Here is a 23,134-nt window from a genome sequence, read left to right as displayed (position 1 = left end):
TATATATATATATATATATATGTGTGTGTGTGTGTGTTTGTGTGTCTGTGTTTGTCCCCTAGCATCGCTTGACAACCGATGCTGGTGTGTTTATGTCCTCGTCACTTAGCAGTTCGGCAAAAGACACCGATAGAATAAGTACTAGGCTTACAAAGACTAAAGGGGGTGCTCCAGCATGGCCACAGTCAAATGACTAAAACAAGTAAAAGAGTAAAAGAATATAGAAACTCAGGACTTTGAGCATTTTATGTAGTGTCTCATTCCACAGTGTGCTAATATGCCGAAGTATAAAATCCAAACTTGGAAGAGTGACCAAGAGTGATTGTTACTCAAGGGGAGTAAGGGGCTGTTGGTATTTAAAGGAGGCAGACAAATTGCCCATTTTAATAAGATTAATTTGAGTTTTTCATTCTTGTCCAACACCATGGTGAAGAAAGTAACATTATATGGATGCACATTGTTTTACCTAGAAATAAAGGACACAGCTTGCATGTCAGTGATATTTACTTATGTGTTATGTGGTGTCAAGGCAAGGAGACAGTAAAACACACACACACACACACACACTCACAAATGCACACATCTGTATACATATATATATATTGGCGTTAGGAAGGGCATCCAGCTGTAGAAACTCTGCCAAATTTAGATTGGAGCCTGGTGTTGCCATCCGGTTTCACCAGTCCTCAGTCAAATCGTCCAACCCATGCTAGCATGGAAAGCGGACGTTAAACGATGATGATGATGATATATGCACACATGGCCAATGCCACTGCTGCATAACTAGCACCTATTCTGGTGGCACGTAAGAAGCACCATTTGAGCATGGTCAATGCCAGTGCCACCTGACTGGCACCTGTGCCTGTGGCTCATAAAATGAACCATTCAAGCATGACCGATGCCAGTGCTACATGACTGGAACCCGTGCCGGTGGCATGTAAAAATGTGGCATTTGAGCATGGCCCATGCCAGTGCTGTCAGACTGGCTCCCGTGTTGGTGGCACACAAAAGCAACCACTACACTCTTGGAGTGGTTGGCATTAGGACGGGCTTTCAGCTGTAGAAACCTTGCTAAATCAAATTGGAGGCTGGCGCAGCCTCCTGGCTTGCCAGTTCTCAGTCAAACCATCCAACCCATGCCAAATAAAAGAAATCATTATTAATAGTATTAATGTTGTTGTTATTATTATTATTATTCCTTCATAACACAGTGTAGGTAAATATGCACTGGAGTCTTTAGTCATCTGTCAAGTCACAACAAGGACCTAAGACAAATAATACTTTCCTTAAGATGTGTGCTGAGCCCAGTAAGGCTGCTTTTTGCAAGACATCAATCTTGCATGGGATTTTCAGTTGCCTTAAGAAGTTTTGAAGTTTCAATGGGATTGAGCCCAATGCTCCAATCACCACTGGTATCACTTTTACATTACCCTCTCACATTCCATTCAGTCTTGCCATTTCCACTTTCAATTCGGAGTACTTGGTGGTTTTTTCAACTTCTTTATTCACAACATTCATGTCATTTGGCATGGCTACATCAATGATCTGACAGTATTTGTCTCTCTTATTCTACATGGCAATATCCGGTCGATGGTGTTCGATTACACGATCCGTCTGAAAATCATAGTCCCAGAGTATCGTTACTTTTCCATCCTCCTGCATAACTTTACTTAGTACATGCTCATACCAGTTCTCTGCTACTTCATATTGATATTTATGGCATAAGAGCCAATGAAGACACACACACTTTATCATGACAGTGCTTGTATTCTTTTTGTGCAAGGCTCTCACATCCACTTACCAAGTGAGTCACATTTTCCATACTCTTTCCACAGAGTCTGCATTTCTAGGTATCAAAGATTTTATAGATGTTATACTTCACTGAATTAGTAGCAAGAGCCTGGTCTTGTGCAACAGTAATCAGGCTTTCAGTGGTAGGCTTCAAATCACTTCACTCAAGCCATGCCCATGATGCTGTATTATCCTTACCATCCTGTATATTCCTTTCAAACTGTCCATGCATTCTTGTTTCAAGAAGGTCTTCTTTTCCCTTCTCCTCAGCTCTTTGGTTAAACTCTTCCTTGCTCATCATTTAATCTGTATTTACACCCATATCATCACAGCATATTGCAGCAGGTCTTCACCACTATTTATCAAATACTCAGCAAGTGTTCTCCTTTCACTCCTTAGACAATGGTCTATACTAATTAGTCCTCTGCCACCATTCTTTCTTTTCGCATACAATCTGTTTACATTTGCTTTTGGGTGTAGCACCCCATGCAGCATCACCAACTTTCTTGTCCTTCTATCCAGCGTTGATATTTCCTCCTTAGTCCATTTGAGGATGGACGCACTATATCTGACTACTTCAACATAATCTGGAAGATACTCACTGAAATATGTGTGGCAAAGACATACACTTCCGTGGCACAGGAAGAAATACTACCAAGAGAACAAAAAGGATGTAGGAAGAGTTCTCAGGGTACCAAGGATCACCTGGTCATCAATAAAATAGTTTTGAAGCATTGTAAAAAACATCATAGAATCATGTCTATGGCATGGATTGACTTTAAGAAGGCATATGATATGATGCTTCATCCTTGGATCATTGAATGCCTGCAGATGTTTGGTGTTGCTGACATCACAAATTTTCTGATGCATAGCATGAAAGAGTAGAAAAAAAAAATTGTACTCGTTATGCATGTGTGTGTGTGCACACACATTCATATCCCTACATGTTTTGTAACTTCTTTTATGTGACACATTTTATATTGTATATATGGGTCTTTGTGAATAATAAAGACACAATTATTATTATTGTTGTTATTATAGTAGTAGTAATTCTTTCTACTACCGGCACAAGGTCTGAAGTTTTGTGGGAGGAGACTAGTCAATTACATTGACCTCAGTGTGTAACTAGTACTTAGTTTATCGACCCCCAAAAGGATGAAAGGCAAAGTCGACCCTGGCAGCATTTGAACTCAGAACGTGAAGACAGATGCACTACAACTAAGCATTTTGCTCGGCGTGCTAACGATTCTGCCAGCTCACTACCTTAATAATAATAATAATAATAATAATAATAATAATAATAATAATTATTATTATTATTATAGTAATAATATTATTATTATTACTATTTATTTTTTTATTTTTAGTTAGTTCATGTGAGTTTTTTCTCATGCCACCAGATGCACCTTTGTCTTTTTCAGATCTGTGCACTATTGCTTTTGCTTCTGTGGCGATAGTGGTGGTGGTGATGGCGATGGTGATGATGATGGTGATGATAAAGATGGTAGGGGTTGCATTGGTTGTTGTGATAGTGGTTGGAGTGAACTAGAAACAGTAAGTATTAGTTATAGTTATAGTAATCATCATAATATTGATTTATGTCATTGGCACAATGTCACAAATCTTGAGTGAGTGTATATCTGATTAACACAAAACGCAGGATTTACTGCTGAATTATTCAATGAATCCTAGAAAGATGGAAGGTAAAATTTGACCTCAGTGGGACTTCAACTCTGAATGTAAAAGGAGTAATGTCAGTAACTGTTGTAGGGACAACAATAGCAAAGTTTTGTAGCTAACACTATGGTAGTTAGATACTGTACAATGTTGTAGAGATAGCAATGACAAACAGACAACTGAGCTAAAATAGATGTTTTGTAACATCTGGTCTAGTGCTTCTGGCATTCACATACTCATTTCAACTCTCTGAGACTGTTACAAGAATTAACAGTAAACTGCATCAGTTTATCCCTTGAAAATTTTTATTTTTATTTTTATTCCTTTCATAAAGTTAGGATGTACTCTTTTACTTGTTTCAGTCATTTGACTGTGGCCATGCTGGAGCATCGCCTTTAGTCAAGCACATCGACCCCAAGACTTATTCTTTGTAAACCTAGTACTTATTCTATTGGTCTCTTTTGCCGAACTGCTAAGTTACAGGGACGTAAACACACCAGCATCGGTTGTGAAGCGATGTTGAGGGGACAAACACAGAAACACACACACACACATATATATATATATATATATATATATACATATATACGACAGGCTTCTTTCAGTTTCCGTCTACCAAATCCACTCACAAGGCATTGGTCGGCCCAGTGCTATAGTAGAAGACACACTTGCCCAAAGTGCCACACAGTGGGACTGAACCCAGAACCATGTGGTTCGCAAGCAAGCTACTTACCACACACCCACTCCTACGCCTATACACAAGTGTTATAGGGAAGGCAACAGACACATCAGGATTGAGAGAAAAGGAGAAGAGCAAAATTGGGATGTTTAAGATTTTCTCAAACCTACATTAGAAGGTCAAGCATGGTGAAATGACTCCAAATTGGGACCAAAAGCAATAACTGGATTCACTTCATGCTAGAAAAACAAACAAACAAACAAAAAAAAAGCAAGAGTTTAGAGTTGCCGTCATTGTATTCATCATCATCATCATCATCAACAACATTATCCCTGTTGTTTTAGCATCTACTTTTCAACACTTGCATGGGTCTGACAAAATTCCTTGTGTTGATTTTCTGTTGCTAGACGCCCTTCCTGTTGCCAACCCTCATCTGTTTCCAAGCAAGGTACTATTTCTCAATGGCCAGACATGGTTTTGCAGATCAGAAATAAAGGACATCACTTGTAAGAGGAGACACACAACACACATATATGCATATATTTATACATATGACAGGTTTTTTTCAGTTTCCATCTACCAAATCCTCTTACTTTGATCAACCCTAGCATTTAGTAGAAGACACTTGCCCTAAGTGCCATGCAGTGGGACTGAACCCCAAACCAAATGGCTAGGAAAACTTCTATTTATATGTACCAGTTACTGCAACAGTTTGGGTTTCAGGGGCCCACAGCTTTTTAATACTCTACATGTTTTGTAACTTCTTTTATGTGACACATTTTATATTGTATATATGGGTCTTTGTGAGTAATAAAGACACAATTATTATTATTGTTGTTATTGTAGTAGCAGTAGTAGTAGTAGTAGTAATTCTTTCTACTATAGGCACAAGGTCTGAAATTTTGGGGGAGGGGACCAGTTGATTACATTGACCTCAGTGTGTAACTAGTACTTACTAGTAATACTCAAGTAGATGTAGAGGTTTTTAAATCAAAGCTGGACCTCTTCCTGTCGAGAGTCCCAGATGAACCTACCTCACGGCAAGAGGTGCAAATGAGGGTAGCTAAATCAAACTCCATTCTTCACCAAGTGCCACATATTGGAGGAGGCTCTCAGTAATAAAAGTGTAGCAAAACGGCTGTGCATCAGCATGGCCGCAGCTTTCAGCTGAAACTATAGAAAAAAAAAAATTAGTTCTACCATAAAAAAGGACAATGAGGGCCTTTTTTGGCAGCTTGAGATGGGGTTAAAACCAACTGGTTTTATTGCCTTTACAGCTTAATAGGCTTGCTCACATCTGTCTCCAAATATGATAAAATACCAGTAAACCATTTTACTTATTAAAATATAAACATGTGCTTAGGCACAATTCATTTACATAATGGTAAATGAATTGACAGCCAAAGTATAATTGCAAGAGTACTAAACAGTATGAATAATGAATTAGTAAATACATAGACCGCTAGGTGAGCTGAGGTTATTTTAAAGTTAAATGAACCGCTGATCTCTTGTTGCTGAGTACCCTACTGACTTAGCCAACTCAACTATTATTGAAAATGTAATTAGTGCTTAATCAATCAAAATCACTACAGAAATAAGATAAAATCAATGTAGCATTGTTCAATCAATATATCAATGAAATATATCTCCCATATCTGGGACAACGCTGCTGTTACATGTGAAAACATCTTTCACCACAACCAAAAGAATGCCATTCTGATAATTGGTAAGAGACTCACACACCAATATACTCCACAGTCCATTGCCCACAGACATCTCGTCGCTTCATTCTACTTCTTCTACCACATTATAATGACCTTCACTCCTCAGAGCTAAACAGTTGCATTCCATCTTCACTCAAGATCACCCAACATTTCTTTGTCATATGTTCTGTATTGCCCATTGCAAGCCCCTCACTTCCCACTTTTTCTTATCCTTCCCCTTCTTCCACTCCTTTGGAATGCCCTTCCTGTCTATCTTTTATCCACAAGAATTGATTTGCAGAAGTTCAAGTTGAATATCAATCACCTCAATCCTATCAATCAGGAAAAAAAAAATTGGCTATAAGTGAATCAGAGCAGAAGTAATTTTCATGATATTTACAGACCCTACTAAACTGGTGCCAAGTCTGAACAAATGTGATTTAATGCCTGCAGAAAAAAGTGGAAGGGAAAGAACCAGAGGGTGTCTGGTTCAAATGCTTGCAACAGATTGAGCTTTCCTAAAGGTACCACGGAACCAGATGGTTGTTAATCAGCCAACCCATATAGTTCTTTCAAGGGTGCTCTTTCATGGTGGCTGGTATGTTCACTGTGAAAAAATTAGAGTGCTCACAGAGTTATATTAGACTGATAGTCTTACCTCCTAAAATTTTCTTCCCACAATTTTGTCTGATCCTTTTTCCTTGTTCCAACCTAGTAAAATTCCATTCTTACCAATATTTTGCAGCTCTTAAAGCTAAACCTCAACCACATCGACATCACTAGTTTCCAATGGACTGCAAACATCAAGGCAGAGCTTGTTCTTCTTTACCAAAAACCATTAACTCTTTAGCATTCAGATTATTGTCATATGTACTAACTAACTGACACTCCATCGGTTATGATGATGAGGGTTCCAATTGATCCCATCAACAGAACAGTCTGCTCGTGAAATTAACATGTAAGTGGCTGAGCACTCCACAGACACATGTACCCTTAATGTAGTTCTCGAGGAGATTCAGAGTGACACAGAATGTGACAAGGCTCACCCTTTGAAATACAGGTACTACTCAATTTTGCCAGCTGAGTGGACTAGAGCAACAAGAAATAAAGTGACTTCCTCAAAGATACAACACACTACCAGGAATTGAACTCACAACTTTACGACTGTGAGCTGAATACCCTAACCGCTAAGCCACATGCCTTCACTCTCTGTTATGTGTGTGTGTTGGCACTCTGTCGTTTACGACGTTGAGGGTTCCAGTTGATCCGATCAACGGAACAGCCTGCTCGTGAAATTAACGTGCAAGTGGCTGAGCACTCCACAGACACGTGTACCCTTAACATAGTTCTTGGGGAGATTCAGTGTGACACAGAATGTGACAAGGCTGACCCTTTGAATTACAGGCACAACAGAAACAGGAAGTAATATTCTAACAATATTTTTTTATATAATTCCTAATGATATTTAATATTAGAAATAAAGTAGGACTTTTTAAACACTGAATGGCTATGGGGGTCCATCTGAGTATAATAGGAATCAAAGGGATTCATAGGTAAGAAATGTTTCAAAAACCATTGGCCTGAAATCTATGAAGAACAGGGTAGTGTTTTAGGCTCCAAAGCAGTTAGAAACATTAATCTAGTTCTTGATAGAGAAAGAGCTATGGGAACCAAAGTTTACAAGGGATGGGAAATGAGATTGGATTTCTAGTATTACTTTCTATAAATAGACAACACAAAATCCTTATGAGTTTCTTTCCTGTAAAATTTATATGTAAAGTGTGGAGGCGCAATGGCCCAGTGGTTAGGGCAGCGGACTCGCGGTCATAGGATCGCGATTTCGATTCCCAGACTGGGCGTTGTGAGTGTTTATTGAGCGAAAACACCTAAAGCTCCACGAGGCTCCGGCAGGGGATGGTGGTGAACCCTGCTGTACTCTTTCACCACAACTTTCTCTTATTCTTTCTTCCTGTTTCTGTTGTACCTGTAATTCAAAGGGTCACGCTGAATATCACCGAGAACTACGTTAAGGGTACACGTGTCTGTGGAGTGCTCAGCCACTTGCACGTTAATTTCACGAGCAGGCTGTTCCATTGATCGGATCAACTAGAACCCTCGACGTCGTAAGCGATGGAGTGTCAACAACAACATATGTAAAGTAAAATCTATTGCCAGCTTCCAAATTCATGCTGGCACTTAAAAGGACTGGTGAAGAATGGCTGGGACATATCGAGCAATCTTTTCAGTGATCTAGAATTGTAAAAAGATGAGAATCCTATGAGTGTGTTGTAAGCAGTTTGTTTCCCAACTACATTGTTTGAGATTTAATCCCACAACATGGCACCTTGGACAAATGCCTTCCACTATAGCCTCAGACCAACCAAAGCTTTGTGAGATTTGGTAGACGATAATGGAAAGAAATCTGTCACATATACGTATATATGTATGCATCTTTGTGTCTGTTGCCCCACTGCTTGACGACTGGTTTTGGTTTGTTTGTCACCATAACTTAGCAGTTCATCAAAAAGAGTCAAATTGAGTCTTATAAAAGATAAAAGCGAGTACACGATCTCCTGTTCATCTTTTGCACATTTCAGAATTCAAGTTCAACTGGAAAGAGTCAAATTTGCATTTCATGTCCTTTCACTGAGGTCAATAAAACACATGCCAGTTTCTCTTCCTCGTACAAGATAAATTTTGAGACTAAAATCAAATGAAATGATAAATATCTCCATGAACTCATAAAGCTGTTACCTAGCTCTGTATTTTGTAAGTGGATACGAGCTGATCCCCTCTACGCACCCTGGATAGGACACCAGTACACCGTAGATAGCATTCCCCGCTGATAGGTGAACTGATGCATATTTAATTAAGTGTATTGTGCGGAGATCTAACGAGATGCCTGCAATTACGCTTCTATATATGTATACCATTATATTAAATTGTTAATTGATAAGCAGCTATTAGCTTTCGCCCAAACTAGAAACTGTCCGACCTCTCCCTACACATCCAAGCAAATGATGCAATTATAAGTAAAAGAAACAAACCATATACGTGCTACACGGTAAATTTTCACACTTCTTATTCCTCTACTATTAACTTATGGTAGTCAAACAGTGCTTAAGAAATTAACAACAGCCACAAAACAACTAATTCTTTCACACTAAGTCTTCCTTTTTCTCTTCTAACTAGCTATGTATATAGCTCGCTATTTCACACACACACACAAACATGTCCCCCTCTAATTCCTTATTGTTTTGTTTTGTTTTTTTTTTCTATTGCTTCATCTGACTTCTCATTTAATTTTCTTATCTTCGTATTCTGGTACAACTGCTTTTCTTTTGTTTTAGGATCCACAGAGACCTTCTCTACCGTCCTGTTTCTCTCTCTCTATCTATCTATCTATTAAATATATATTTGTCCTATTTCCAATCCTGTCACATTTGGCGTCTGTCCGTCGTTCCTCGAAATGTACTCCTCTTCAGTGTCTGTCTTTTCCCTTCTTTGCATTTCTTCCTCACTAACGATTCTTTCATTAATTTCCTCCTCCTCCTCCTTCTCGCTCGCTTTGTCGCTCTCTCTCTCTCACTTTGTTTCGTTCCCTTTCATTACTAGTGTTTTTACGAAATCCTTTTCTCTCTGGTTACTTTGCTTCTTTCTAGCAATTCCTCTCTCAGTTGTTCACAATCTATGTTTACGTCCCTCTCTATCACACTATAGACGTTTTCTGCGTTTACACCTCTCCCTACTACATTTTTTTTTCATCGATTTACCTAATATCTTCGAGTTTCTTTTTCTAATTCCTTAAATTTCCTCTTCTTTTCCCTCGCTCTCTGCCTTTCTATGCATCTTTAAACCTCTTTCTATTCACCTTTCATCTGTTTCTCTCTCTCTCTTTCTATTCCCCTTTCATCTGTTTCTCTCTCTTTCTATTCCCCTTTCATCTGTTTCTCTCTCTGTCTTTCTATTCACCGTTCATCTGTTTCTTTCTCTCTCTCTCTCTCTGTCTTTCTATTCACCTTTCATCTGTTTCTCTCTCTTTCTATTCACCTTTTATCTGTTTCTCTCTCTCTTTCTCCTGCACCAATGGCTACTGTACTGGTCAGTCACGTGACACCGTTCCCGTCCACCGTCGCCGTCCCCCTCCCACCACCGCTTCCGTCCACACAGACAGTCAAACACCCCCGCCACTGTTGTTCGGTACGCATGCGCGATTCTCCTTCTCTCGTGTAATGGCGACATGTGCTTTTGCAGGGAGTCCACTTGTAGGAGAGACGGCAGCATTTAAGCTGTTTGTGGGCTGAGCGGGTGTGAGAGCTGTGCAAGCTTGAAAACTGAAAAATTTTTTTTTTTTTTCGCTACTGGGATTTTACTTTTACTTAACTGACTGATTACAACAACAACGGACTTTACCCGCAGCAATTTGTGTGTCTACCCACAAGACACATCTTTGGGGGAAAAAATTTGAAGAAGAGAAAAAAAAAAAAAAGACATTTTTTTTTTCTGTCTGTCTGCCTCAGTTATTTCAGGAGATAAAAACGATAACAAGCAAGGAAAAAAAGAAAGGATCCCTTTTAAATATTTTGATGAAAAAAACTCTGCTATAAGAGACATTTGTGTGTGTATATATATATATATACTTAATTACACACACTCATATACATACATACATACAGGGCATATATTTAGCTATAGAAAACTATATATACATATAAAGCATTAGTGCTCGTTTGTGTGTGTGTATATTATATACATTACATAAAGTACATCTATATAGTACAAAAAAAAGGACAATTTAAAAAAAAATATATTGGTGAAGGATAAAACACGGAATGCTATTATAAAATTAAGCCAAAAAAAGAAAGCTCTGCATATATAACCCCCTCCAGAAGCAGCTAATTCCGTTTATTAATTGGAAATTCCTCAAAACCAGGATTACTATTATTATTATTGTTATTAATATTCTGATTATTTTTCGTTTTAATCTCTTCTTAATTTTGCAAAGAAAGAGAAAAGAAAAAAGAAATACAAGCTTTGAATCACAAATTTTTGTTGCTGCTTAAGCAAGATTTATTATTCCTCTCTTACGATTATTCAAATGTTTTTGAAATTTTTGGTGTGAATGAACCTAAATAAGATACATTTGAGATCGTATTAATTTCTTTTTATTAAACTTTGTTTCCTTTTTACAATTCTTGCTGAAGTTAAAAAGCGCTTTTTATATTGTTTATATAATAATAATAATAATAATCATTATAATTGTCGTCATTACTAGATCTAAGAGCAAAAATAAAACTTGCACCATCATCTATGTATGGTATTTTCTATGTGCTTTAACTACCAGCAGTCTGACAAGGACTTCTAGTTAACCTGGAGCACGTTCGAGGAGACACAAAAGACATATCTTGCTTTGATCAGTCTTTTCTCGAGAAACCGTTCAATATGGCGACAAAGGTCTCATCACAGTCGACGGGCACCTCATCGTCAACAACACACCTCGTCTCCTCTCCGGACTGTAGCAGCACTCATCGAAATAAAACAGTCGCCGAGAACCAGAGAAAGTCAAAGAGCGAAACCAACGCCAGTCCCACGACTAGTTCCAATACCCATGCCACAGCTATGTCCTCTCCGACCGCAGTAGCCTCTTCCGGCCCCAACGGACACTCTGCTACTACTAATAGTAGCCATAATAATAATAATAATACCTCGACAGCTGACGATGGGAAGAGGAACTCCAAGTCAGATTCCAGTAAGGGTTCAAACACGCAAACACGTGTCGAAGTGAAGAAATTCGACAACAAAACATATGTCGAAGCTCCCCTGCCAAAGCACAATCCATGGAATAAGGGTAAAACTGGAAACAGCAAACAAGCTAATCCTACACCGATCGGTAAGTGTAAATCAATAATCGTGGTTTTTTAAAAAAAAATCTGGTTTGGTATGGGGTATCATCCTTGCATGAAGAGGAGGGTATAGATTTAACTAGATGTGGTCATGTCGACCACATGTGTCCATATGTTTCACTTGTATCTTGCACCTCGTATATCTCCATGTACCCACGCACTTGCGATAGTGTACTTTGTTTTATACGTATTTAAATTACATTTATTAACAATTTATAATTAAAGTTGCTTTGATCCACTTAATTACATTAGTTTTGTATTCATATTTTGTCTATTAATAGCTCTCGATTCGTGGAATTACAAGATTGTGTGTGTGTATGTACACACATTCACCGATATATATATATATTTATACATACACACACAGCATTATGTATGCTGTACGAATGTAAAGAATATAACGTCTTGTTTTTTAAACGTGTTTTTATTTTTTGATTTTACATTTCAGATTTAGACATACTTGATCTTTGAACTTTAGATTTTTTTTCTTGCTCTGAGGTTATTATATCCATCCAGTCCCATTGCTATCTATTAATGGTATTCGAAGAAAAACCCTGTTCAATTCTTTTGATGCTATTCTACATAGTTTAATGATATTGAGTTTCATTTTCTAATCCTTAAAAATTTATTGAGAATAAGTTGCTACTGTCCTATATAGAGCATATGTTCGTGTAATATATATATATATATATATATATATATATATATACACACACATATATATATATATATTGTACATGCAACAAAAGTTATTTAGCGTATGGTAGGTAACTCGAGCCAAGCAGGAGCCTGTCTCTACGTGTTCGCTTGCCCTGCTAGAAATATCAACCGAATCTGTTTAAAATCATATGCTACTCTATTAAAAAAGCCACACGCTTGAGAATGTAGATATGCACACTGTATCTGTGGGGGGAAAATGTTTGTCATGGATGAAAGAATGTCTTTGATCAGAGGTCTCTCGGTCAAGTTTGACCTGGGTCCAAAAGACAACCGTATGCTAACTTGTAGCTGAATAAATCTACTAGACACGTTGTGTTCGATACCTTTATATATGTGTGTATTTATTGTATTTGTAATTATTATATATACGTGTGTATGTACTCAGTGGGGTGGTTGTGTTTACTGTTGTTCTTCGTCACTAAGATATTAGCTTTTCTTAGTGTAGCTTTCCATGACTCCACGTTCTCCGCCTCCTGAACGTCCATTTTGAATACCACGTGTTCTCACATTTTGGGAGGTTCGTCTCTCAACCATGCTGATTTCACTGGTACATCGATCTTAATCGATTATTTTAGCCTCTCTACCATAGAAAAAAGGATGATTTGATATTGTAGAATGCTCTCAAGGGATTGATTTTGCTCCCCGATCGGCTAGTTTGAATAAGAAACTTAGTTATCAGCACTATTTTTCTTTATGCCTTGAGAAAGTAGCTCATGAGACATAACTCAAGTTACAGAATACATTTCTTCACTATAAATCATGTTATCAAAATTATTTTATTTAGATAGATTTATAAATTCTCATGCTGTCTATCTCGATAAATTTGTTGAAGCATTTTGGTTTCGTTCATTAATATAGCGCTTTAACAATTTTCCATCTAAAGACTAGATTTATTTAGTATGAATTATATTTCATTTATTTCATTGGCATTTTTTCACGTTTATAGATCGATTAAAAGTATTTCTTAAAACTTCAAAATTCCCACGTATGTATGCACCCATTTACATACATGCATTTAGTATTTTACTCTTGGTTTCGTTAAGACACAATCACAGAACTTTAGATATTTTCTCTGTGATGGATGGGAAAGCGATACAGTCCCAGAACAAGTCTTGTCTTCCCATAACATAACGCAAACTTGTGAACAGCACAAATATACACCAGATTAATCTATATAAATACTACTCGAGTTTCTTATATAATAATCAGTCCATATATGTGATATAGAGCCTTTCAGTTCCGAGATTAACATTTTCAATCTCGCTATTAGTCTAAGTCTTTTAGCCATGTCCCTGCTCAGGATTTTGACTTTGAATTTACTGTCGAATTTTTCTTCCCTAGTAAACATTCGAAAGGAAACCACCCATCTCGTTCCTTTTTCAACGAAGCAGCGGCCATTTTTTTTTATTTATCTTTTTCTCGATTTCTTGTCGGCAATATGGCGGTCGTGTCACGTGACAGTACTCCATTTCGTCCTAAACACCGTCTCAACATTTTGAAGAGGCATGCATTTTCATTTAGGACGGAGGAGGCAGTAAGAAGATGCCTGTTTATATTTCAAAGTACCTAATGCAGGGCGAGTCACGAGGGAGCCTTCAACTAGTCGCTTGACCTGCTAGACATAGCAGCTGAATAGTCTTCAATTTACATTCTTATCGTCTTAAAGAAGGACACATCGGAGAATATAGTATTTGTCCACGGTGTATACAAAGGGGTAATCGCGACATGAATGTAAATGTGCTCAATCGCTACTGACCTGGGCCTCAACAACCACCTAATGTAAACATTCATCTGTCCGATGAAGGGGTCCTGTTTGAGACAGACTTCTCCTTCTCATGACAAACTGGTGTTCCACTTTGTGAACTTTTGTGCTTGGTATTTGCCGACGCAAACTATTATTAATTTTCATAGATTCTAGTGTTTCAGTATAACGAAAGGAAAACCTCTCTCCCTTACACAGTCGTTCTGACAGCGAGCAATAACAGCCAAAACTCCCACCGTGTCAAAAGTGGAAATGCACTTTAGGTATAACAACTAAAAATGTCTTAGATCACAAGTCTGTTCGATCAGTGTTCACTTGGCTATAAACAACTGATAGCTACTTTGTCACGCCCCCCCCCCTTTTGTAGGGAGTGAAAAGCAAGGTCGGATTCCTGTAAGAACTGGTTGATAACCAAATTTATCGCATTAAAGTCTAATCGATCTTTTTTCTCATATTTCTTCTCTCACGTGCACACAATGCTTTCTTTCACATTCGGAACTCTAACATTTACCCTTTTCGATATTTTCAACCTTTTTTTTTTATCTCAACACCCAAATATGGTATTATTGTGTATCTTGTTTAGTCCCACTTAGGTCCTAATTTAGTCGACCTGTAGTGAAAGAAAGGCGTTCCAGTCCGTGACCACGTATCTGAGACTGGATCATTAAATGAGTCCCTTTTTTTTCTAGACGTCAGAGTGGGAATTCAAGGAAATTAGGTTGCTTGTTTGTAAACTAAGTCGAGTCATGAAGGCTGTTTCGTTAGTCCATGTGATACTCGTTTGTTTGCGGATGTAAACGTGCTCGGTTGTAAATGTATGTCTCAGAAGGTGTCATGAGACAAGATGTGATTTCGATTTCCAGTTGGATTACGTACGACAGTAATGCCATTTGAGGAGACATCACTCTGTTGTATTTACTTCTATCATCACTTGTATAGGGTTCTGCTTATGATGTAAGAATTCACTACACGCACACACACCGCCATCTTCATTACTCTATGTATTGAATACTTCCACTTAACTGCTTTTCCCATTCTGTGTATGTGCATATATATATATATATATATGGATGGATGGCTTAGGCAAAATTATAGGCGTCACTAAAGTGACAGGGTAGTAAGTAGTACCAGCATTGCTAGAAATAAGAGTCAAAGCAACTCAATAACCACAGACAGCATCATCTTAATGACTGACAAGGGAGACAAACTCTCTACAGCGGATATATATATGTGTGTGTGTATATGTGTGTATATATATATATATATATATATATATATATGTATGTGTGTGTGTGTGCATCACAGTACACGAGTATAGAAAATAACCCAGTCTTATGTATTCGTTTGGGCATTCTAATTTCTAAAAAGTTCTTTCCTAATTAATAAAACAGTCAGTGATTGTAATTAGCTTTTATTTAATTGTTTCTGATTGGATCGCAAGTATCGAGCTGAATGTGCGATCTTAATATAGACAAGGGTCGTATTTTTGTCCTTGTCCTCCAGGGACTGCTTAAATCCTCGCTGACTAACCGATTTTTTTTTCTCCAGGAATGGTGGGGGTTAAAGGGGGGGGGGTTATACGTAAGCTGTCGAAAATGCGTTTCGTGGGTCCTTTGGGACAGTTTCCACATATGTTGTCAGTACCCTTCTTGAAAAGCAAGAAGGTCGCTACATGTTTTTTTTTCTCTCTTTTTTATTAAAGATATGTGAAACTTATTTCCTAGTGGCTACTATTTTAGATATGCTTCCTAACTGTAGATGTGTCTGTGTGTACGTATATATATATATATATATATATATGTATGTATGTATATGTATGTGTGTGTGTGTGTGCGCGCGCGTACATACACTTGCGTGTGCTTGTGCAATGTTCATTTAAAGAGTAGCGTCCCATTTCCACCGTACACATTTCTCTATCCGCTATTACTGAATCAGCTGTTTAATATCGTGGCATCGTATCACTTATGGCTAGCTTTTCAGGATTAAATGGAGTTGGTAATCTAGTCCTCCTCTTGCTTTTTACTAACCGAACACGGGCTTGTGTAAAATTCTAACATGTCAGTCAGTCAGTGGCAGCAATTCGTGCTAGTAAGCTCCTATACTCTACATGTATTATTAGTATAAATAGTTATGTGATTTGTACTGGTAGGCTGTTAATTGCCCAAGACCTAAAATTATATTCATTGTCGTGTATTGTAGTATGTAAGTATAAGATGTGGAAACTCTAAATGCTTCATACGTTCATTGTTGTTGTTGTACCTGTGTTGTCTGTACACGCCTTTCTAATACGCAAAAAAAAATCATTTTTACGTCTGTTATTTTCCATGCTTGCATGATGTTTTTAGACTAGTCGTTTTCTAACATAGCGTCTCGCCATTCGTTCAAGTCCTTTGGCATCTCCTTTGTTACGTTCAGCTTCTTTGACATCAGTATTCACCGTTTCTGCCTTTCTGAGCCTTCCTCTTCCGCAGGTTCCTTCTGCTAGGATCGCTCAACGCTTCTACACCCAACAGCCATCCACCATACACATCACATGTCCGTATTATCGCAATGTTCTCTTGTCAGCTACATTTGATCTTGTACAGTTTTTGTCTCAAGCTCTTCTTTTCCTCAGTCATTGTTAATACACACCATTACTCATCTCGTGCAACAGACTCGCATCTCTTCTCGTCAGCCTTCGCACATCATGTGCATTAAGTGCACCTTTTTTCCGCTTCTGTGCAGCATCGCATCACGTACACAAGCATCATATGTAATCCCTTTCTTGCTAGCAGAAATAATAGCTCCCGATTTTATTCACATCCGTTCTTATTTTGGCTACTGTTCTTCAGGAACACCCACTTCCACTGGTTAATCAGGTCATTTTGATAACGGAAACATTTGTAAGAATTTAGTATAAACATGAAAGATTTTTAGATATACGAGAATGAATAAGTATGTATGCATGTGTACATATATATATGTATATATACACACACACATACAAATATTTTAACTGTCATTAAATTATGTATTTAATATTGTGTGTGTATGAAATATAAACGCTGTCATGTTGCTACTGGATTTACGCAACATTTATAATAATATACCTATTGATTATGTCTCGAAATTTTATCCAGTAAAAACATTTGTTTTCCAGTTGTGGACATAACACGCTAAGTCTCCGTCAGTAAATTTTTACCACTTCACCATTTACCATTTCGTATAGATTCGACTAATGAGTACTTCCTCTAAATCTCACTTTGTTTACCGTTTGAGTTCACTCTTTACCTCTGACTAGATGCTAAAATTTCCTGTTTATTCTTGTCTGTGTGGGATTGTTGCTGTGAGTGTATTTCATTTGATAACATCTGCTGTTTTCTTGTACTCCAAATGTTTGATCTACACGAACTGGAGCACGATAAAAGATATCCCAGTACCTACTTAGCTGTTGGACAAGTACATATATATTCATATATGTGTGTACAGTGGTTGTTTTTAGTTTTGATCCTCTCAAAACTCTTGAGTACAAATTCCATCTGGGTCAAAAATATGTACTCGAGTCGACGAGAGTCCTCTCATGGACGCTCGACCTACTAGAAATAGCAGTCAATTCATCTCTCACGCCAGCATCTTAAACCTGGGAGGAACATGATCAGAGTTGACTTAGGACTCAAAAACATATCTTTAAAATAAAAAGTCACTTCTTTCTCCTTTACGAATTTGACCTTGTACATTGTACTTAGGAAATTTTCCCCAACCTCCTATTTCAGTTTGGTGCGTGTACACATAAACACATACGTACCCAAGCACGTACACAAATATCCGCAGGTGAAAGATAACTGTTCTAGCAGTGACATTTCAATTGTTAGTACACACCTACACTCTTACAATATGGGTATATTTTAAGTATAGACTCCTAAATTTATTAATACTATTATAAAATAGAGAAAACAGATATATATTGCATTTAAGTATTATTATTAGCATCCTAAATTTCGTCTTGTAATTTGTTTGGTTTCTTTCTTTCTTTTTTTTTGTAGCTTTAGTGATGCCTTTCCTTTACCCCCCCCCCTCACATAATACATTTCTGTTACTAAATTTATTTCAAGTGAATTAGTAAGTCAGGACTGCTTTCTATAACCAGTTCTTTTGTTTATACTTTAACCAATAGCTTTGACATTACAATAGCTAGTTTGTAATGTAATCTCTGAATTTTATTCGGCATTGTCTGAGCAACGAATGTGTTGGGAGAAAAACAATAGACAAAATTAGCAAAAATATTTTAATTTGAATGTGTGTGTGTATATCGGCATTTTTCGGTTGATTACGGTCCCTGTTAGCGTATGTTTCATTTGTGTGCGTTGACTGCATCATCGGAGCATTTTAGCTCTTATTTCTAATGGTGTAGGTGTTTCTAACACCCTAGTCACACTCGGGGGGCGATTATAATCCTCCCTTTTGATGAAACATTGCAAACTGCTGTTTATATTAATTTTTCAGACACACACACACACACACACACATGATTGTGTGTGTGTGTAATATGCATATTTGTGTATATATTTTACTTTTTCAGTCATAACATTGCAGTCTTGCAGGGTCTTTTAGTAAAAGCAGTAACCCTAATACATTTTAAATATATATGATACACATGTGTGTGTACACACACACACACACACACACACATATATGGCTTTGTGTTTTTAGTTAAATCTTGAGGCTGATTTTTTTTATGAGTGACATACGATAAATATACAGACAGTATGTTTGCTTGCTAAAGAAGTTAGCTTCACGACTATTCCATAGTGCAGTACCTTGTGCAAGTGTCCTCTACTATAGCCCTAGACTGATCAAAAACCTTGTGAATGAATTTAGCTGACGGAAACTAAAAAGAAGCCTGTGTGTGGTGGCTGTTTCTGTCTCGTCTTGACCTCATGCTGTGGTGCTTGCTTGCATTCTCATGAAAACATGTCCAGATTTGGAGCAAGCATCATTTTGCTTTGAAACTGGTGAAGGTTGGCAACAAGAATTGCATTCCACTATGAAAAATCTGCTTGAATGAATCCCAATGTGACCCTCGCAAGTATGGAAATGTAGACGTTAAATTGATGAAAAATGCTGACATCCCTGTCAGTTTTACTTTGAGTAGAAAGGGTCAGTTTTACTCTGGTGATGAAATAGGGCTTTGCCACTGCTCTCACCAATTGATTATATATAGCCTTGGTATCAACCAACCAACCAATACAGTCCTTGTCATTGAAGTTAAATTGATCAGCCAGAAATATGGGTGGCAGTTGTTAAAAAGTTCTTTGATTAACGAATGCATAAATTTTTTATTGTTCAATTAATTCATGGTAGTTTCAAGGTATGGAAACGTAAAAATATTGATCTACTTCGTTCAAAGTAATTCGCTGTTCTTCAGTATTTGACAAATTAGTGTCATAAAGGACATCTAGCAAAGGGAAGATAACCACTTTCTTCTGAAATGAACACGTAGGGAATTACTTCCCTCGCTGCCTCAGTTAAAAATGTTTTGTATGTCTATTGAAATGTTGAGGTTTTATGGTCCGAGAGCCTATGAAAGTTGTTTGACGTTTACTTTCACTACAATGTGGTTTTGGGTTCAGTCCCACTGTTTGAAACTTTGGTCGAGTGTCTCCTAGACCTTTGGGTCTAGTGAATTTGTGTGTGTGTGTGTGTGTCATTATCATTTTGTAACATCTGGCTGCTATACTAGCATAGGTTGAATGGTCTGTCAGGTCAGAAGACTGTTGTGTTTCTGTGTCGACTTTAGCATGATTTCTACTACTGGCTGACTTTAACACCAACAATATATGTGTATTTAGGTTTGTTTCCACACACTCTGCTTGACAACTCGTGATAGCTGTTTTTTTAATTTCTTTTTTACAACTGCATGATTTAGTGGTTCAGTAAAAAGAGAGACCTGTAGACTTAAAAATAAGAGTTGCGTCTATTTTGACTGGACTTTTGAATGGCGTATCCCAGCAAAGCTGCAGTCCAATAGCTAAGACGAGTAAAAGAATAAGAGTGGATGAATCAGCTGGAATTGGATACTCCATGGTGTCTAGTCGGATATTTTCAGTTAGTCAGCTTGTGTAAGATTGATTTCTCACTAGTGTCTTTGAAATAGGTAAAAGTAGCATGAAGTTGATTCAACTGATTATAGGTACCATTCCCATCAGGATTAACACTTTACCTAGTATAATGGTACTGATTAACATTTAATGAATGAAGCATTGAATTAAATAATTAGGTATTGGATTTTGAGCAATGGGAATTAAGTGCAATATGTAAGCTCTTGATATTTGGTACTCTTCGCAAACTGGAGCCTCAGCATCACTTCTCATGTCTTGTTTGTTATTTAAATTTTGTTTTTCCTTTATCTCCAGGTCAATCTTAATAAACAGGACTGTGATGAAAGCGATTCCAGTTGTGACTGTCATGTCTTTAAGGACTATTTTATCTTAATGTCTTCTCTAAAATAGGGTGTTGTTTGAATGAGATTTAGCTATTTCTACCAGATCAGGTCACTGAATAAAAGCTTCCTCTAAAAAAGCTGGTTGTCATTTGCGAGTTGTTTGCATTAGGGGTTTGTGTATGACAACATTCTTTTTCAGCAGCACTTAAAACATTTGAACAATGCAGTAGGAGTGACTTGATCGGATCCTGTTAACCTGGTTTTTTTGGTAAAGGGCCACTTAGAACTTTCCATAAGTTAAATATAGTAGTTGTACCTCCTCATTAGTGAATTTGAAATAATGCAATGTAGTTTTGCATTTCACAGGAAGTTGAAATACTTTTCTATATGCTTGTAACTATTTAATTTCACAAGCACTTGCTGGTTTAGTATGATTTCAGTAAACATGTATACACATAAGTCTCAACTTGGAGGTATAAAGTAATATTTTTCTTTTAAGACAAGTAGTTGTATGCCTAGAAATATAACAATGCTTCTAACAAGGTTTTAGAGTTCAGCCGTCTAGTTTCTGAAAAGACTCTCAAAGTATAATCTTCTGTATCATAGTAATCACCAGTGTTTTCATTATCTCTATGTGCCCTTTCTTGATGCCAACCATTTCAGTTAAAAATGTTTCAGTTATGTCAACAGGTAGAAGCAAGTAAAAACAATGACCATTGAGCTTTAAACTTGATGTCCATACACACCATAGTCATGAAAACTATAATAGTAACAAATACGGAGCTAGAATTTAATGTTGATTTTAGCTTCATTGTTTACGTATAAATTGAACTATTGCTTTATTTTGTTTATATTTTACAAAATCTCTTTTTCTATCTATTTTTAGAGACTGTGACGAAAGTTCAAGGTATGCTTCAGTTTCATTTTACTTCTACTGTATTTTTGTTGTTCCAAGTTTGGTTTCATGACTTTATTTTTTTTTTTTTTTTAATTTCCTGATTAAATTTTTTAGGTAATCTTTTGTCAAGTCCTAGAGGCAGCTGTGATTAAACAGACCTGTGATCAAAGATGTTCCACTTAGGATCATCCTGCTTTTCATGTTTTCATTTGTTTTGGAAATAAGAATTTGGAGGGTTTAGTAAAATAACTTTATCATAAGAAGGGAGTAGTGTTTACAACATAACTTATAAAGGTTCTTGCGTTAAAATGGTGCTGGAAGGTTGTAGATTCCAGATACTCCTTATTTTGGTATTTTTCTCAGTCAGGCATTTTATTTGATATTAAAGAAAATGCAATTTCTTTTAATGAAAGAAATTTATTTTCTTCTAATGATTTGTTGCTTGGTATTGAAATAATGGATGTGTTGAAATAGCGTCCGTTATGTTGCTTTGGGTCAGTCTTAATTGGAGATGACCTGATCAAAGGTGTTGCAACCATAACCACCACCATTTAATGTTCACTTTTCCATGCTTGCACTGGTTAGGTGGGATTCGTTGAGGTAGATTTTCTACTCTGGATGCTCTTTCTGTTGCCAGCCTTCACCTATTTCCAAGCAAAATAATGCTTCCCATGCCTAGACATGGTTTCCGTGAGAAATTGGAAGCAAATAACATTACCTGTATATTGGAGTTGCTCATTTTCAATCGTCATAAGATGTGACAAGCACAGACAGACACTATAGGCTTTCAGTTTCCATCTACCAAATTCACTCACAAGGCTTTGATTGACCCAGGGCTATAGTAAAAGACACCAAAGGTGCTATACTGGGATTGAAGCTAAGACCACGTAGTTAGGAAGCAGGTTTTTCAACCACATAGTCACACCTGTACCTATCAGGCAACTTATCTCTTTCCAATCATTATAATCATCATTTAACATGTTTTGTATGTTGGCATTGGTTGGATGGTTTGATAGGGAACTGACCAGCTGGGGAGCTGTCCAGATTCCAATTATCTGTTGTGGCATGGTTTCTATGGATGGATGCCTTTCATAACACCAGCCACATTACAGTGTGTGCTGGGGGCATTTATGTGCCACCCATGGATGCATTTATGCAGCACTGGCACATGTGCATTTTACATGATACCAGCACCTGTGAAGGACAAACCTGTATGGATGACTGCGATTTTACTTAGTTTGATGTCTTCTCAAGTACAGTAACTATATTACTCAATGCATCCTTCCTTTTATAAGATGGTAGTGTATACATGGAGGGAAACAAGGCTGTTACCTCTCATATGCAATAGCTTAGGCTCCCTTGACTTGTGCCAGCATGTTTTCCAACGTTGTAATATCTTTTGTGGCTGGGTACTTATTTCTAATGCTATAAACTCGAATATAAAAATAAATTTTTTAAAAAGGTTTTACAAAGCAGACTGGTCAGTTTTGTTACTTTGTCAGGAGTGAATCTCATAATCCAATGATTAATCTAACCAGGTTTCTTTTCAAAGTCTCCCATAATGTTTTTTTTTTTATATA

At 37.2% G+C, this 23,134-nt stretch overlaps 1 protein-coding gene across 7 annotated transcripts in view; it reads left to right on the top strand.

Moving 5' to 3' along the window:
* Positions 1-10,009: 10,009 nt before the first annotated feature.
* The window catches only part of LOC106881367 (la-related protein 1), a 63,872-nt gene continuing 50,747 nt past the window's right edge, over positions 10,010-23,134 (top strand). For 3 of the 7 annotated variants that reach the window (XM_014931727.2, XM_014931726.2, XM_014931725.2), the window contains exons 1-2: positions 10,010-11,740; positions 21,543-21,563. In XM_014931727.2, coding sequence (XP_014787213.1) covers positions 11,293-11,740; positions 21,543-21,563 — 469 coding nt within the window. In that variant the 5' untranslated portion in view covers positions 10,010-11,292. Of the gene's footprint in view, positions 11,741-16,168; positions 16,231-16,298; positions 16,324-16,382; positions 16,438-21,542; positions 21,564-23,134 lie in introns of those variants that run through there. The other 4 variants (XM_014931728.2, XM_014931731.2, XM_014931729.2 and 1 more) reach the window with 4 other exon arrangements.

This window comes from Octopus bimaculoides, chromosome 7 (assembly GCF_001194135.2).
Source record: "Octopus bimaculoides isolate UCB-OBI-ISO-001 chromosome 7, ASM119413v2, whole genome shotgun sequence".
Lineage (NCBI taxonomy): Eukaryota > Metazoa > Mollusca > Cephalopoda > Octopoda > Octopodidae > Octopus > Octopus bimaculoides.
This window is presented reverse-complemented; position numbering and strand designations above follow the sequence as displayed.